The sequence below is a fragment of the Phascolarctos cinereus genome, unplaced genomic scaffold (assembly GCF_003287225.1).
Source record: "Phascolarctos cinereus isolate Bilbo 61053 unplaced genomic scaffold, phaCin_HiC Scaffold_3;HRSCAF=262, whole genome shotgun sequence".
Lineage (NCBI taxonomy): Eukaryota > Metazoa > Chordata > Mammalia > Diprotodontia > Phascolarctidae > Phascolarctos > Phascolarctos cinereus.
Window position 1 is genome coordinate 259,470,523 of NW_027555736.1, and position 19,723 is coordinate 259,490,245.

At 35.8% G+C, this 19,723-nt stretch overlaps 1 protein-coding gene across 1 annotated transcript in view; it reads right to left on the reverse strand.

The window, feature by feature from the left end:
* Positions 1-19,723, reverse strand: part of GPR137C (G protein-coupled receptor 137C) — a 51,596-nt gene that overhangs the window by 22,067 nt on the left and 9,806 nt on the right. Inside the window, exon 2 of the mRNA XM_020974857.2 lies at positions 3,253-3,296. Within this exon, the coding sequence (XP_020830516.1) occupies positions 3,253-3,296 (44 nt within the window). The remainder of the gene's footprint in view (positions 1-3,252; positions 3,297-19,723) is intronic.

A 19,723-nucleotide genomic window follows, 5' to 3' on the forward strand; every position in this document is an offset into this window, starting at 1 on the left:
CTCAGTGTTAACCCTAGTACTGAAATCAGCTGCATCCCAGAGCATAATGGCCTCTTGAAGCTATCTTTCTATAGATGACTGTGACCTGTGATGAGGACAGATAACAGAGAAATATCTGCATTATAGCCCTGACATTTCTGATGCTGTTTCTGCTCATCATTCCTCCTTACATCAGGAGATCCATTGTGACCTTCCAAGAAGCAAATCGTTTTTTACTCACCACCATGTTTCTAACTCAATCCCTGATTGATATCAGCTATTCTCCCCTCTGACTGGAGGGCAGAAATTGGACTCTCTCAACTCACTCTACTTTGCACATGCTGCCTTGTCTAGTTTCAACTCCTTGGAACAAGATACCTCATGATAGGTACCCCCTTTTTCAAATTTGTTAATATCTCCTTTGATTTTCAGTATTTCTATTTTGGTATTTAATTGGGGCTTTTGTTTGTTTTCTAGTGTTTTTTTTTCTTAGTTGCACATCCAATATGTTGATCTGCTCAATCCCTTTTTTACTTATACAAGTTTTTAGATACATAAATTTTTCCCTAAGTACTGTTTTGGCTGCATATTACAAATTTTGGTATGTTATCTCATCATTGTCATTATCATTAATGAAATTATTGGCTATCTCTGCAATTTATTTTTTGATCCATCCATTCTTTAGGATTAAATTATTTAATTTCCAATAAATTTTAGTCTTTGCTTCAAAGACCCTTTATTGAATGTCATTTTTATTGCATTATGATCAGTAAAATATATAATCAATATTTCTGCTTTTCTGGATTTGTATGAGAAATTTTTATACTCTAATACATAGTCAATTTCTGTAAAGGTGCTATTCACAGCTAAGGAATAAGCATATTCCTTTCTAGTCCCATTCAATATTTTCCAGATGTCTATCATATCTAATTTCTAAAATACTATACATCTCTTTATCTCCTTTCTTGTTTATTTTATAATTAGGGTTATTTAGGTCTAAGAGGGATAAATTGAGGCCTAATATAGTCTTACTGTTTTCCTCCTGTAACTCACTTGACTTTTCCCTTAAGGACTTAGATGCTATGCCATTTGGTGCATGTAAGTTTAGTTTTGATATTAATTCAGTATATCTGGTACCTGATTATTCCATTGTAGGCTTAGATGCTGGGATAAGGATTCAACTGAGCCACTGTTCTCCTACTGGGGTCGTAGCCACACAACTAAGACTAGCTTCAGGAACATTCTTTGCTCATTACACAGCTAGGGCCTATGCTCAAGACCACCCCTCTCTGTCCTGGATCTGTGACCCAGAAGTGGCAATTGAGCTGCCAGATACCAACTGTTCCTGCACCCAGTGCTAGTTCAGGGATCTTTTGGAGTCTTTTTCTGCCTTGGTGCTCCCTTCCCTGTGACTTTTCTTGGCCCTTTTTCTGTCCCTAGAACATTCTGCTAGAATATTCTTTTCATGCTCCTTGTCAGAAACTATCCCCTGTATCTACTGACTTTTCTGTCTGTCTCCTTAAGCCACCCTGGGCTGGAAAAATGACTCAATGTAACCTTTTCTAGACTTTCTCAATCAAAATTAATTCTGGAGAATTTTCTAGATCATTGGTAAGTATGGATTGTGGCAAGCTAGGCTTAGTTGCTTCCTCTTACTCCCCCATTTTGACTTCATCTTTGTAGAATTAATTCTTAATCAACTGCGGTTTGGACTAGATCTTCAATGCTTCTTCCAAGTTTGAGATTCCATTACTCTATGATTTAATGTCAAATTAAGATTATGTTTAGAAGACCTTACTAGACATAAAAATCTCTATAAAATGAACATTTTTTTTGGGAAAAGAAGTGGTATTTTTCCTTTTAGTACTATTTTAAATTCTAGCTTCTGCATTTTTATGACCATTAAGCACAGTACTATGAAATTCATGAATGGAATGGAGAGGTTATTTTTTTTTAAGTTTGTAGAGATTAGATACAAATAAATTCCTTATAGTGATTTATTATAATTCCTCTTTTTTGGTAAGGGAAAACTATTTACAGCAATGGTTGAGTTATATAGCCAGATTGTGATTATCCATCTACCTTTAGATTACCTATTGCAAGTGATACTTTCAAGTTTGACAGCACCTTCCAGGGTTGTTGTGAGGATCAACTGTAGTAATAATTGTAATGTGCTTAATACAGTCCCTGGCACATAGAAAGGACTATATAAATAGTACAGGGACAAACTAAGTAAGTCCACTTGGTGGGGAAGGGTATTGGTTCACACACTCACTGCACTAGCTTAGACATATTCAAATGACCTAAAAACAAACTTCCTAAGTTATATAGTGATCCATGATATATAACTAACATTTAAATATAATTTTAAAGATGCTTTATGTATACATTCATATATATATATATAATATGTATGAATGTGTGTGTGTGTAGTTCTACATATTACCACAAACCTGTGAGCTAAGTACTAAAAGCATAATCTCTATCTTATAGATGATAAGACTGAGGTACAGAGATGCTAAATAACTTGCCCATAATCACAGCTAGTAAGTGTCAGATGCAGGATTCTACTTCAGGTCTTCTTGACTCCAAGTTTAGCACTCTATCCACTATGCTATGAAATACAACGATTTAGTTTGAATGTTTATTTAATCTATGAATTTCAAGGGTTTTAATTGGCATGATCATAGAAAGAGCTAGCAAGAACTGACCTTAAATACCGTCTGGTAAGACCACTTCATTAGATTGATGTGCCAGAAAAGTAAAGTGATTTTCCTAAGATCACATGTTAGTGACATATCAGAGATTAGAACCCAGATTTCCTAATCTAGTAAGTACTTTCCACTATGACAAAAAGTTTATAACCAACACATTGCTATAAGCTAACAAGTATAGAAACAAATGCTATTTCATGGGACTATAAAAAAATTCCATCCCAAACTAGAATAACATATCTCTAGTTTATCACAGTTATTAGAAATTACTTCAAAGATTGGGAATGAGAAGAGAGGTAGAAATCAGCAGTAACATTAAGACAGAGGGAGAGAACTGACTGAATAGATTAACTCCCAAATTAAATAGTCGCATTGAATTAACACTTGAATGAAATTTGAAAATAAAAAGGTAATATTACCCACAAAGTCAACACTTTCGGTAACTTTCACATATATTTTTTAAACTTAGTTCAAATCTTCTAAACTGTACTCTCACTGCTGATTTACCAAGTGAGAAATGTCCTATTTGTCATTAAATATTTCTGCTTATGATACTTACTTGTTTTTGTCAAGTTCAGCTGCACATCTGACTTTATAGATAATCTATAAAGAAAGATTTGAAAAATGCATTAGCAAATGTAATTGAGCACTGATATTTACATGGTCATGTACATTATATTTACAAAATACTAGTAGTAGTTAGCTACTAAAAATAAAGTTAAACTGAAATTAATTAGATTTTTCTTCCCATTAAAAAAGTAAGAATTTGTTTTAAAAAATAATAGTTAGTATTTATATAGAGTTTTAAAGTTTGCAAAGAGCTTCACATTTATTATTTGCTTCTCACAATAACTCTACCAGGTAGGGGTTATTATTATCCTTGTTTTACAGAGATAGGAGCTGAAGCTAAGAGAAGTTAAATGGCTTACCTAAGGTAATAGAACTAGTAAGCATGTGAGACAGGATTTGAATTAAGGTCTCTCTGCCTCTAAGTCTAGCTCTCTATCCGTTACACCATATTGTCTTTCTACTCCTACCTTAAAGGAAAATTAAGTTAAAAGGATCAACAATTTATTTCCGCGTGATAAGGCTTCATGATATTATACAAAACTTTTATTTCCTAATCTATTAAAAACTATATTACACGCCAACTATCCTAAACCTCATATTACAAAGTTGTTTTGACCTACACCCTAATTATGTATATAAATCAGAATATGACTCATTCTTTAAGAGTCTTTTACGGGAGGAAAGAGAGATGGAGATAAGGCATAGTAAAAATGATGAACAGAACAAAGAAGAGAGACAAGATTATGGAAAACAGAAATCTATTTCTACAGGGATTTCAGAAGGAAAGGAGTGCCCACTAAAGGTAGCTTAATCCACACATGCAACTTTGACTTCAATCATTTATCCTTCCGTTACGCATTATAGTATCAAATATTTATAAAGCAGTATGTTTAGCGCTAAGGATTATACAAAAGAAAAATAAGCTTCCTGGCTTTTGCTCCACCCTGGGTGTTATAATTTAAAAGAAGTAAAAAGGCAGATATATAAAAACTTATCATTTACTGCCTTACATTGTTGTTTTGAGTAGGGTGCCTTAACAAATTATGTCTGATTTCTAAGGGCCAGATTAATTACAGCAGAACAGGGGGACTGATTAGGTAGGCTAACCACTTTGAAGTACAATCTTCTAGCATGGCAACTCATAAAGCAAAGAAAATCCAAAATAGCTCTCAGTCTAGTATATCCACCTTTCACTTCTAATGTGGTGATGGCAAAGTGGCAGAAAAGGGAACAAGGGATACTGAGAACCAGTTTTTAGACCATTTAAAAACATTAATATAGCTGTTGAACTCTAAACGTGAGCTCCATGTCCAATAACCAAGGAGTGGATAAATTACTAAAGAAATCAGATATATCAACTTTACATTCTTGCTATAGGAGATATCGGAAGAAAGCTGTAGCTAAACTGAAAGATTTGTTCATGTGTTCAACAAGCATTTATTTTTAAAATAAATTTTATTAATATTTTTTGTTTCCACATTCTCTAGATTTCTTTTTATATTCTTCCCACTCCTCCCCTCCTCTCAGAGAGCCATCCCGTAAAATTTAAAAAAAAGTAGAAGAAGACAAAAGAAATCAGCAAAACTGATTAACACAGCAAAAAAATCTGAAAATAAATAGTGGTGGTGTGGGGTAGGAAGAAAGCCAAGCTTGGCTAAACTGAAGAGCACCCCCAGATGGCATCCTTTGACATGGAGGAGGCTAGGGAGCCCGCTTCTGGGAAAGTTGTGATTATGTAAAATGCAAGTACCTTGGAGACAAAGAAGCACATTCTTTAAGTGATTCTAGTCAGCTGACCACATGGTGAAGAGGAGGCCCTCTGATTGGCTTTTGAAGGCGTTCTAAAAAGCGTGTCAGCCTCAGCCACTTTTTTGCCTCAGCACTCTTGGGGTGGCCCTGGTGATTCTTTTGCTCATGGCAACCAGTGAAGATGACTGTGAATTTGAAGGGCTTCTTAGTGTTGAATATAGTTCTTATTTTAAAGAGGCTTGAGAAGTCATGAGGATCAGACAAAATATTTAGTCTTCTATGCTATTGCTCACCTGACTCAGAAGAACAGACTGCTTTTCAACAAGTTTAGTTGAGGAGACAAACTACACAGGATAATACCAGTGGAGACAGCAGGCTCTAGTGAGGTTTAAAGCTGGAGACGTCTGGCAAATAAAGGTATTCACAGAGTTGGTTTTTATCTGAATCCAGATGCAACAAGAAATATTTTGTGGGGCATTTGGTTTTTTCATATTCCATTGCTTAAGATAAGTTTTTGAAATAAAGCCACAATTCTGGTGCCAAGATGGTGGAGCGAGGAAAGAACTCCCTAGAACTCTTCCAAATTCCCCTCCAAACAATTTGAAAACTGCTTCAGAACTAATGTAGGAGCAGCACAGCAAAAAAGGTTTGTTTAACTAGAGTGGAAGAAGCGCAAAGTCAGAGAGAAGCAGCAGCTAGCCTCACAGCAAGGGGCCTGTAGCAAGGCTCCAAGCCTGGGGCAGTCCACCAGAGAGGCCCTGCCCTCCTGCAAACCAGCAGCCTCTAGTCAAGCCAGCAGTTTGTGCAGCAAAGCAAGGACCCACCCCAGTGACCTGACCCCTAGCACTGGTCCCCAGAGAGGCCTCAATCCCATTGCTGACTAGTAGTGAGGCCCCGGGCCCTCAATCAGAGAGGCCCTGTTTCCATAGCAACCCAGTAGCAGGCCCTCATCCCTGGGGCAGACCAGCAACAAGATCCCTTTCCCATTGACAACCAGAAGAAAGATTCTGTTTCCATAGCAACCCAGCAGCAAGGCCCTGCCCCTGGAGTAGACCAGCAGAGAAACCCTACACCTTGGGGAGGCCAAAAGGGTGGCCCCACACCCCAGTACAAGCCAGATGGGAAGCCTACCCTCCACTGTAAGCAAGTAGCTGGTTCCTGAAGCCCAGGGAAAGCCAGCAGCAAGACCCTGAGTTCCAGCAAAAAAGCTTGGAACAGTGTAGGACCAGGGCCCAACTCTCGCATAAAAACACCAAGTCATAAAATAGGCAGAAAAAATAAGCAAAAAACCCACCAAACCCCCCCCCCAAACAAAGAACTTGACTATAGAAAGTTACTATGTTGACAGAGATCAAGGCACAAACTTAGAAGAGGAAAACAGTATCAAAATGGCTACATATGAAGCCTCAGAGAAAAATGTAATTTGGTCTCAGGCCCAAAAAGAACTCTTGAAAGAGCTTTAAAAGGATTTTTAAAAGTAAATTAGATGGGACAGCTAGGTGACATAGTAGATAGAACACTGGCCCTGGATTTAGGAGGAACTGAGTTCAAATCTAGCCTCAGACACATAACACTTAATAGCTGTGTGACACTGGTCAGGTCACTTAACCTCATTGCCTAATCAAAAAAAAAAAGCAAATTAGAGAAGTAGAAGTAAAATTGGGGAAAAAAATGAAAGCAACGCAAGAGAATTATGAAAAAAGAGTCAATAGCATGGAAAAGGATATAGAAAAATTCATTAAAGGAAATAACTGCCAAAAAAATAGAATCTGCCAAATGGAAAAGGAAGTACAAAAGCTCACTGAAGAAAATAACTCTTTAAAAGTTAGAATTGGGGGCAGTTAGGTGGCACAGTGGATAGAGAACTGGCCCTGAAGTCAAGAAGACCTGAGTTCAAATCCTGCCTCAGACCAAACACTTGACCCTTACTAGCTGTGTGACCCTGGGCAAGTCACTTAACTGTAACTGCCTACAAAAAAAAAGAATTGAGTAAGTGGAAGCTAATGACTTTATGAGACATCAAGATATGATAAAACAAAATAAAAAAAGTAAAACAAAGAAATGGAAGAAAATGTGAAATTTTTCATTGGAAGAACAACTGACCTAGAAGATAGATCTAGGGGAGATAATTTAAGTATTATTGGATTACCTGAAAGCCATGATTAAAAAAAAGAAGAAAAAAGCTTGAACATCACCTTTCAAGAAATTATCAAGGAAGACTGCCTTGATGAATTAGAACCACAGGGCAAAATAGGAATTGAAAGAATTCATTGATCACCACCTGAAAGAGATCTCAAAATGAAAACTCCCAGAAACATCATAGCCAAATTCCAGAGCTCACAGATAAAGGAGAAAGTACTACAAGCAGCCAAAAAGAAACAATTCAAATATTGTGGAACTATAGTCAGGATTACACAGGATCCAACAGCTTCTACATTAAAGAACAGGAGGGCTTAGAATACAATATCCTGGAAAGCTAAGGAGTTAGAATTACAAACAAGAATCACCTACTCAGCAACACTGAATATAATCCTTCAGGGGAAAAAATGGATATTTAACAAAATGGAGGACTTTCAAGCATTCCTAATTAAATTTGACCTCCAAACACCAGGCTCAACGGAAGCATAAAAAGGTAAAAAAGAAACAAGAAAGAGAAAACAGGAGAGATTCAATAATTACACTATTTATATGATATTTCCTTATGGCAATATAATATTTGTAACTCTTAAGAAATTTATTACTATAAGGGCAATTGAAAGGAGTATAAGTAAACAGAAGATGTAGATATAACATGACTTTGATGAGATAATACCCCCTCAAAAAAAAAAACAAAAGGGTGAAAAAGAGATTGCATTGGAAGGAGGGGGGAGATGGAATGGGGTAAATTATCTCACATAAAAGAGGCATGAATGAATAGAAGGGAAGGTGTGGGAGTGGGTTAGTGGATGGCAGGCAAAGCTTAAACCTTTAGGTTTAGTTGAGGAGACAAAATATATAGGATAACACCGATAGATACAGCAGGCTGTAGTGAGGTTTAAGGCTGGAGATGTCTGGCAAATAAAGGCATTCACAGAGTTGGTTTTTATCATGAATCCAGAGGCAACAAGAAATATTTTGTGGGGCATTTGGTTATTTTCACATTCCACTGCTTAAGAAAAATTTTTGAAACAAAGCCACAATTAGGGGCCACCCTGTTGGCCTCCCCAAGGTATAGGGTTTCTCTGCTGGCCTGCTGCAGGGGCGAGGCCTTGCTGCTGGGTTGCTATGGAAACAGATTTCCGTATCCAACTGAGTGTGTATATTTCCCCCTCTTTGAGCCAATTTTGACTACCTTATAAGGAAGTAAAAAAGAGACAGAAATAATAGGGGGATGATCAAAAGGAGGGCAGATTAGGGGAAGTAGTAATCAGAAGTAAAACACTTATGAGAAGGGACAGGATGGGGGTAAAAGAGAGGGAAAAACGAGGGGAAAATAGCATGGAGGAAAATGCACAGTAGGTTATCATAACTATAAATGTGAATGGGATGAATTTGCCCACAAAACAGAAGCAAATAGCAGAATGGATTAAAAACCAGAATCCTGTAATATGTTGTTTACAAGAAACACATTTGAAGCAGAAAGACACACACAGAGTAAAGGTAAGGGTCTGTAGCAGAATCTATCATGCTTCAGCTGAAGCAAAGAAGGCAGGGGTGACTTCAAACAAAGAAAAAACAAAAATAGATTTAATTAAAAGAGATAATGAAGGAAACTATACCTTGCTTGAAAGGTACCATAGACAATGAAATACTAAACATATGCACCAAATTGTATAGTATTCACATTTTTAAAGGAGAAGTTAGATGAATTACAGGAGGAAACACACAATAAAACTGTATTAGTGGAGGTCTTCTCTCAGAAATAGATAAATCTAACAAAACAACAAAGCAAGAAAGAAGTTATGGAGGTGAATAAAATCCTGTAAAAGCTAGATACAATAGATCTCTGGAGAAAGTTGAATGGGAATAGAAAGGAATATACCTTTTTCTCAGCAGTACATGGGACCTACACAAAAACTGATCACATATTAGGACATAAAAACCTTACAACCAAATGCAGAAAAGCAGAAATAGTAAATGCATACTTTTCAGATAATGCAATAAAAATTACATTCAATAATGGGTAATAGATATATTTAAAATTAATTCAAAATTAATCTAATCCTAAAAAATAAATAAGTCTAAGAACAAATCACAGAAACAACTGATAATTTCATTAAAGGAAGTGACAACAATGAGACAGCATACCAAAATTTATGGAATGCAGCCAAAGTGGTACTTAGGGGAAAATTTATATCTCTAATTGCTTTATTGCAATTAAATTGCAATTGCAATAAAATACAGAAAGAGCAGATCAATGCACTGAGCATGCAATTAAAAAAAACCTAGAAAATGAACAAATTAAAAATCTGCAATTAAATACCAAATTGAAACACTAAAAATCAAAGGAGAGACTAATAAAATTGAAAGTAAGAAAAACATTGAACTAACAAATATAACTAGGAGCTGGTTTTACAGGAGAAAAAACCCAATAAAATAAATAAAACATTGGTTAATTTGATTTAAAAAAGGAAAGAAGAACATGAAATTACTGGTATCAAAAATGAAAGGGGTGAATTCACCACCAATGAAGAGGAAATTTAAGCAATCGTTAGGAAAAATTTTGTCCAATTATACACCAATAACTTTGACAATCTAAATGAAATGGATGAATATCTACAACAATATAAATTAACTAGATTAACAGAAGAAGAAATAAACTACTTAAATAACCCAATCATAGGGGGAAAAAAGCCACCAATGAGCTTCCTAAGAAAAAATCCCCAGTACCAGATGGATTCACAAGTGAAATCTACCAAACATTTAAAAATCAATTAATCTCAATACTATATAAACTATTTGGAAAAATAAGCAAAGAAGAAGTCCTAACAAATTCATTTTTGGCACAAATATGGTGCCAAGTCAGGAAGAGCCCAAACAGACAAAGGAAATTATAGACCAAATTTCCTACTCATTAGGGAATTATTGATATAAAAATTTTAAATAAAATACTAGCATATATCACAAAGATCATATACTATGACCATGTGGGATTTATATTAGGAATGCAGGGTTGGTTCAATATTAAGAAAACTATCAACATTAACAACCATATCAATAACAAAACCAACAGAAATCATATGATCATCTCAATAGACACAGAAAAAGCCTTTGACAAAATATAGCACCCATTTCTATTAAAAACACTAGAGAGCATATCAATAAACGGAGCTTACCTTAAAATGATAAGTAATATTTATCTAAAACCATTAGCAAGGATTATCTGTAATGTGATAAGCAGAAGCTTTCCCAGTACAAACAGGGGTTTATCATTATCACCATTATTATTTAATACAGTATTAGAAATGTCAGTGATAGCAATAAGGGAAGGAAAAGAAATAAAAGGAATTAAACTACTTGAAATAATGAACAACTTTAGCAAAGTTGCAGGATACAAAATAAACCCACATAAATCTTCAGCATTTCTCTATATTACCAACAAAGTCCAGCGAGAGATAGAAAGAGAAGTTCCATTTAAAATAAGTGTAGACAACATAAAATACTTGGGAGTCTATCTGTCAAGACAAACCCAGGAACCATATGAACACAATTACAAAACACTTTTCACACAAATAAAATCAGATCTAAATAATTGAGAAAAATATCAATTGCTCATGGGTAGGCTGAGCTAATATAATAAAAATGACAATTCTATCTAAATGAATCCATTTATTTAATGCTATAAGAATCAAACCACTCAAAAATTACTTTATAGGGCTAGAAAAAATAACAAATTTCATCTGGAAGAACAAAATGTCAAGGCTCTCAAGGGAATCAATGAAAAAAAAAAGTGAAGGAAGGTGGTCTAGCTGTGCCAGATCTCAAACTGTGTTATAAAGTGCTAATTATCAAAACAATCTGGTACTGGTTAAGAAATAGAGTGGTGGATCAGTGGAACAGATATGGTACAAATTACATTATAGTAAATGACTACAGTAATTTAGCATATGATAAACCCAAAGATCCAAGCTTTGGAACAAAAAGTCATTATTTGACAAAAACCTCTGAGAAAACTGGAAAAAAGTAAGGCAGAAATGAAGTATAGACCAACATCTCGCATTGTACACCAAGAAAAGGTCAAAATGGCCACAGATAAAGGGTGATACCATAAGCAAATCAGCAGAGCATAGAATAGGGTTGTTTTTTTTTTTTGTTGGATCTATGGATAAAGGAAGAATTTAGGATCAAAGAAAATATAGAGAGCGTTACAAAATGTAAAGCAGATAATTTTTATTATATAAAATTAAAAAGTTTTTGCACAAAAAAAACCAATGCAAAAAAAGCAGAAAGGTGGGGGAAAATTTTTTGCAACAAGTATCTTTGATAAAGGCCTCGTTTTTCAAATATATAGAGAATTGAGTCAAATTTATAAAAATACAAATCACTCCCCAATTGATAAATGTTCAAAGGATATGAACAGTTTTGAGAGAAAGAAATCAAAGTTATCTATAGTCATATGGAAAAAATACTCTAAATTACTATTGATGAGAAAAACACAAATTAAAACAACTCTGAGGTACCACCTCACACCTTTTAGATTGGTTAATATGACAAAAAAGGAAAATGGTGGATGTTGGAGGGGATGTGGGAAAACTGGGACACTAATGCACTATTTTAAGACCTGTGAACTGATCCAACCATTCTGGAGAGCAATTTGGAACTATGCCCAAAGGGCAACCAAACTATACATACCCTTTGATCCAGCAATACCACTTCTAGGTCTATATGTAGACATAGATATTAAAGATAACTAGATTAAGATATAAAAAGAGAGAAAATGACCTATTTGTACAAAAATATTTATAATAATTCTTTTTGTGGTGGCTAAGAATTAGAAATCAAGGGGATGCCCATCAATTGGGGGAATGGCTAAACTAGCAGTGGTATATGATTGTGATGGAATATTATTGTGCTATAAGAAGTGACAAGCAGAATGATTTCAGAAAAACCTGGAAAGACTTATATTAACTGATGCAAAGTGAAGTGAATGAGAGCAGGAGAATGTTGTACACAATAACAGCAATATTGTTTGATGACGAACTATGAATAACTTAGCTATTCTCAGCAATGCAATGATCCAAGATAATCGCGAAGGACTAAAGATGAAGCATACTATCTGCCTCCAGAGACAGACCTGCTATTGTTTGAATACAAACTGAATGAAGCATGATATTTTTCACTTTCATTCTTTTTCTTTTATTCAAGTCTTCTTGCACAAAATGACTAATATGGAAATGTGTTACATGATTGCAAATGTATAACCTATATCTGATTGTTTACTATCTCAGAGTGGGTGGAGGGATTGGAGATAGGGAAGGAGGGATAGAATTTGGAACTCAAAATTTTATTTAAAAAATAAAAATTGTTTTATTATGTAATTGGGGAAAAATAACATATTAAATTGAAATAATGCCACATTAAATATTTTAATTTATGTGACATCATCTGCTGCAGAGGATGAAGAGTTGGCATAATTATATGAAAAATTTCAAAAAACTCTGAAAAATAAATCAGTTCATGTTTTGATGCACAGTTACTTCAAAGCAAAGTTGGGAACAGACAAGGACAATGATAAATGTTGGGAAGGAGAGTTAAGAAGCAAGGAATCAAAGACATTTGTAAGCTATATAGAAGGCTCATGACTGTACATCATGAATTCTTTGACAAAAGAATTGGCAGCTTCACACAAAACTGATTATAATTTGACATAGGAAACTACTCTTTACTTTCTTGAATTAGCTGTCTAGGTAGTTTTGAACTTAAAGTTAGGAAGACCTCAATTCTTTTTTTTTTTTAAGACCTCGATTTTTATACTGCCTCAAATGCTTACTAGTTGTATGGTCCCAGGCGAATCGCTTAACCTCTCTCAGGTTCAGTTTCCTCATCGTAAAATGGGAATAACTCATAGTGTTGTTGTGAGACTCAAATTAGATAACGATATGTAAAGCAGTCCTCAAACTTTACTCTCTCTACTACTACTACTACTACTGTTGCTGTTACCATCACAATGTTGCCTAGCTAAGAGCAAAGGTCAAAATTAATACAAAACCAGTATGCAAATCCAGTTGGTCCATCAGTCAACAAGCATTTATTAAACAGTATGTGCCAAGAAGTGTGCTAAGTGTTGGGGATACAAAGAAAGGAAACAACAACCCCTCCTCTCAAGGAGCCCAGTCTAATGGGGGCAACTATGCAAATAAGTACATATAAATAATAATTTTCATATGAGATAAGTTAGAGATAATCAATAGAAAATGACACTAGCATTAAGGGGGTTTGGGAGTGACTTTTCTAGAAGGTGGGATTTAACTGGGACTTAAAGAAAGCCATAGCAACCAGGATGTGGAAATTAAAGAGGGAGAGAGTTCTAGGCATGGGGGACAGTCAGTGAAAATTCAGAGTTGGAAGATGGAGTGTCATACGTGAGGAATAGCAACAAGGCCAGAGTCACTATTGTGACTTTTTTGTAAGAAGCCTGGAATGGCATAAAGAGGCCAATTTATAAAAATTTTGCATACCAGAGGAGTATATATTTGATCCTAGAGGTGTTGAGAAGACACGACCAGACATGTATTAGATCTCTTTGAAAGGTGAATGAAAAATGGATTGGAATGGGTAGAGACTTGAGGCATGGAGATCAGCTAGAAAGGTGCTGCAATAATCCAGGCATGAGATGTTAAAGTCCTGTTCCTAGGTTATGGGAGTGTCAGAGGAGAGAAGAGGGTGTATATGAAAGATGTCATGAAGGAAGAATTGACAGGTCTTGACAACAAATTGGGGGGGTTAAGAGAGTAAGGAGTATAGGATGACACTAAAATTGGGAGCATGGGTGGTTGGGAGGATGGTGGCACCCTTGACAATAATGGGAAAGTTAGCAAGTAGAGAAGCTTATGGGAAAAGATAATGAGTTGAGTTTTGGACACATTGAGTTTACAATGACTATAAGACATCCCATTTGGGATGTCCAATAGGCAGTTGAAAATTCAAGAATGTGTGTCAGGAGAGAGGTTAGGGCTGGATAAGAATATCTGAAAAAATGACCAACCAAAATGGTGGAATAGGAGGAAGCAATACAGTCCGACTCTCCTGACTACTCTAAAAAAGATTTCAGATAAGTGACAGACTAAATAATCATCAGAAATTTAAGGGGAAACCACAAGTACAAATTCAATAGAAGATCATAAATTTGAACTATGTGCAAGTGAACAGGATAGGAACTGTTGAACGAAAGTAGGGCAGAGTTATGGAGCAAAACCTTGGGAGTAGAATAAAGCCACAGAGAATTAAAAGATCTGTTGGAGCCAAACCCTGGGAGTAGAACAGGGCTATAGAATTGTTACTCCAAACGAGGACAGGACATCTCAGAACCAGATCCTGGGAGCAAACAGGGTCACAACACTATTGCTTTGACCCCAGCAACAGGAAACCAGATAAGAGTGGCCACTACAACCCTACCAGAAGGTCACAGAGCCTAGCCTTAATACAAAAAAACAGTCTGTGAAGTGCTATTAAGGGATTCCCAAGACACAAACCCAAAATACCTAATTATGTAGGACTTAAAACATACCTTGGCCACAAGACCAATTAGAATATCTAAGAGAAATGAAAGAAGAATTTTCAAAAATGATATAATAAATGAAATAACTCTGCTGAAGAAAGGAATTGGAAAATAAAGGAGAACCATGGAGGAGATACTTGGAAAAAAGATCAACAGCCTAGCATAAAAGGTACAAAACCTTTTCCAAGTAACAGAATCCCTGATAAGTGGAATGGATCAAATGGGAAGTTAAGTACTCCATGAGAAATAAAATCAAAAGACTGAAGGAAAAAAAAAGAATGAAAATGTTAGTTATCTTGTATAAGAAACAATTGACTGGGAAAATAAATCAATGGACTACTTGAAAGTCATGACTGAAATAATAGCTTGGATATAATATTTCAAGAAATCATTAAAGAAAACAAACTCCTTAGACATATTAGAATACTAATAAGGCAAAGTAAAAATCAGAAGAATATACTAAATACAAAAATATAAAACATCCAGATTACCAAAATAAGAAATAGAGAATTTAAACAATCCAGTAAAAAAAAATTTTGAGCAAGCCATAAATTGTTTCCTATAGGAAAAAAGCTCTGGGACCCAGGGGGATTTACAACTGAATTCTATAAAAAAATAATTAAAAGAACAATTAATTCTAATATTACACAAACTATTTGCAAAGATAGAAAAGGGCTCTTATCAAATTCCTTCTATGATCCAATCATGTTCTTTATGCCTCCTAGAACTAAATTCCAAATCCAGTTTTGTTCATTTAGCTAAACAAAAAAACAGCAAGAATTGCTGTTTTTCAGTCTTTTATCAAATCTTTACTAGCTTTACAATAAAGTCATAACCATAGCCCTTTGAGATTCTGCTATTGTTACTACTCACACATCAAAATATTGGTGATTTCACACCCCTACCCCCCCATTGTATTTTTTGTTCTATAATGCTACTTTCTTCCTAGTGATGATACGCAAAGGTGGCCTGTAGATTTGTAGTTAGTACAAGCAAATTGATAAATCATATTGCTTGTCTTGCATCTAGTCACCCTAAGACTTCTATCCTACATATGCAACCATTTTAAAATAGCAGAGAAACGGCAAGTATTTTACCACTGATGCTCTGAAAACAGCTATATTTCAAATAGCTTTTTGGTAGTCTGTCATTATGTACAAGATGTAATTCTAGAAGTCTGTATCAGGTTTTTGTTTGTTTTAAAACTATCATTACAGTTCTGTTGATAGTTCTTTCTGGATTTTCTGGACAACATTTTGACTTTGAGCCATTTGTCTACTTTTGCCTCCTGGAACATAACTCGACTAAGTGACAATAGAATTTTTGAAATAATGGAAAATAGTGAGATGCCTCCATATTTCTTTCATTTTTATTTATTATTTTTTATCCTTTAGGTTTTAAAAAATCCAGTATCTAAATAGCTTCTCCTTTGTGTTTGAAAAATGTCAAATATATTTATCATTGGACTGTAAGACTTTATAATTTCTTATTTGATAGATTTTTGATACAGGCAACTCTCACTTTCCCTTGCAAAAACATTACCTTATTCAAAATTGTTACAATGAATTTAAGCTATTATTCAATATAATTTCTATTTAACAAATATTTAAGTATTAATTGTGGGCAATGCACTATGTTCAATAGAAAAATAAAACCATCACTGCCCTCAAGGAGTTTATATTTTATTGAGGAAATATAATTGCATAAATAAATCAATAAAACATAATTTGAAAGACAGTAAATGTTCAGTGAAAGTTTAATGGAGGAGATGGCACTTAGGTTAAACCTTAAAGAAAGAAACGGATGCTCAGTGGTTATTTTATCCCTGATAATCACTGCAAAACACTGGAGATCTAGGATTATAGACAGCATGGGATTTTAGCAGGTGTCTGGTTTAGTAAATATCTGAACATCAGGCCCATGAAAGTGAGACTGAATCCATATTTGGGTTCTGAACTTTCATCCTAAAATGGAAGAGGGGATGAAGCCTATTCATTAGAGTAATATTCAGAGTAATGACTAGGCTCTGAGTTTTATTAGTATAGGCAATCTAGTACTCTTAGTAGCTTGAGACATAAAAGCAAGATAAACATGTTGAGGGATTTCTTTTCTAAGTTGTACAGGATAAAGTATCAGTACCAAAGCTTACTTATCTCTATGGACAAATCTAGAAGCCCAGAACCAGAAGACCTATCATTGCAAACCCAACGACTTACAGACACTGTGTCACAACTCTTTGCTTCTTAGAATACCAACTAAACACACTTTGGAAGGAGATAGTTCCATTGATACCGCATTTGAAAGGGTTATAGGACCCCAGATTGTAGTGGCCCCAACTGGTTGAATGACTCTTATCATATGGCTAGTAGGCTCTCATTTTGTAATAGGATCAATATCTACTAAACTTCTCCTCTCCATCAATGTAGAGCAAGCTATTTTTTTTTCCCTCTAAAAGGCCAGGAAATTGTTCCCAATATAGATGGGTCCAAGGAGCTAAGGGTTAAGCCAGCTCTTGACACAGCTTCCCAGCCTGAGACTTCGCTAACTTGGCTTTCCCATTACTTAAAGGCATAAAGAGGTCCACTCATGTGGAATCTGAGACCTTCAGGCCCTGCTGACTAGACTCATTTGTATTCACCTGAGCTGAGCACAAAGTCAGGCCCAGACTATGACAACTAGCATAACCAATAGCTGGAAAGAGATAGTTTTCTGGCTCCTAACGTGGTTGAACTCTTCCTCAGGGCTCCCTGAACTCTTCAGGGGAATGCTGGTTAATTGTTTAACAACTTGCTCTTCATTGTGTACAGGACACACTTTAAAGTTTAATCTGCATTATTAATATTCCCCATCACTTTAAATATAAACAATCAACAAAATAAATCAAGCCTTGACTTGTAGCTTTCCTGATTTGTGAGTTGTTAGCTGATATAATTGTCTTTAGCACATCTCTGACTTTCCCTCAAATTATCACATTCTGGTAGGCAACCTTAAATGAGTCTTTCCTCCCTAAGTGTATTCACGCATACCTCTACACTGATGAGTATTGATTGGGCTAGAGGAGATTATATAGGGTCCTATGTCAGACAGCGATGTAGCTAGGACATAAACCCCAAGAAAACCAAGGCCCAGCCCATTTGGTCAAGTTTTGAGGGATACAGTGAAAGGAAAAAATCTAGGTGATTCCAGAATAAACTACTGACAGTTCTCTATAATCTAAAAAATTGAGCACAGAGGCTTACTAGCTTCTTCAGGTTCTGGAGAATCCACATTCCCTACCTGGGTATCCTGATGGCCTCCACTTACTGAGTCACTTGCAAGTACATCTCTTGAGTGGAGCCCAGAAAAGGCTATAGCCTTGGAAGATAAAAAAGGCTATACTTATTACGAGGTCCATGTTTTTGGAGGTCTGTGCACAGAGACAAAACTAAATGGAATATTTGACATGGCCAGAACAAATAACTGTTAGGTTTCTGGAGCTGCAACCCCCTGAGTGATCACAGGAAATATGTCACTTTTGAAAAGCAGTTTGCTCACCTGTTACTGAACCCTAGTTGCTACTGAATTGATGATGCAGGGCCATGTATTCATCTGCTGCCTATTATGAGTTGGGTTATGCAAGATGGACCAAAGAAGCTTCTATCATTAAATTGAAATGTAACATTTAAAACCATGTAGTCCAAGGTCTTCACGTATCAGTTTCCTTCAAAACCTTTGTTACTCTGCTAGAGACTGAGACCTCCAGTCTCTGAGATCTCCTTGTCTCTCTCTGCTTCTTCCACTAGCCTAATGGACCAATGCCTATAAAGATGTGGATCCAGAGAAACTGGTTTACTGATAGTTCAGCCTACAATTAGGAAGGCATATATAACTGAAGCTCAATGGCCATCAATCTGGTAACAGGAGATGTCCAGGGAAATGGTAGCCCTGGCAAGTTTTCCCAATGGACTCAACTTTAGATTGCATAATAAAAATCAAGAGAAAGCCTTGAGGAATGGGTCAGATAAGATCTTTATTTACAATAACCCCAAGGCAGTTGTCATTGGTCTGGCTGAATCATCTGGGGCTTAAAGAGAACCAGACTGAACAATCAAAGGCCACTTTGGGGTCACGACTAATTGATGAATTTTGCTGATACCTCTATTTGCAGGACATGCCAGCAACTAGAGATACATTATGCTTTCTAGTAAGCCAGCAACCAGGTAGAAGCCATTACAAGAACAGTAGAGGGTGAGGCATAAGTACATTGATGTCATCTGAACGGGGGCTATGATTCCATGTTGTGGTGCACCTACAACCATATGATCTACTTAACCAATGATTAAGTATCTACTCTTGAAAAAGAGCTCCTTAGATGACCTTAGATGTTAATTTTAATCTGTCAAAATGGCCTCAGGATAAGGGTAAAACTGTTGCTATGTAGCCATGATCAAAGTCCATTTATCTGCTAAGAAAGTGGATCCTCTAGTTGACTTAGTGGTAATCTTGAATTCCTGGATGAAGGTGAGGGAGAATCTTTATCCAATCTCTGTGAAAGGGGATAGCCCCATAGCAGCAATCTCCAAATGGACAGAAATTTGGTATTATTCTTCCTGTAGGAATCTTAGAGAAGAGGTTTTTCTAATTGTTGAATATCTATGAGTACCTCATTTCATTCCAATATCAAACCTAAACAAGTAGGTTTGAGACATAGAATATGCTGCAATATACTTTCTGCTCCCTCTATCCCTGTGAATTCAGGTAACTGCTGAGGCAAAATATGTTTTTCAGCACTCATTCCAATCCTCTTCATCTCTATCCTCCATAGTATTTATGATCTTTTGCCCTTCCATCCCTCTGTAAACCCTGACCCTATTGTTTCAACTCTTCTTCATTGTAGATCTCTTCTACTATTCTCTCTTTTGATAGTCATGGAAACTTAACTCTCTCCAGAAGATCTCCTATCCTTGGTTTCCTACCTCCTAATAGGCTGCTTTTGTCAGGCACTACTTCCCTAACCCTCCCCACACTGGGCAGG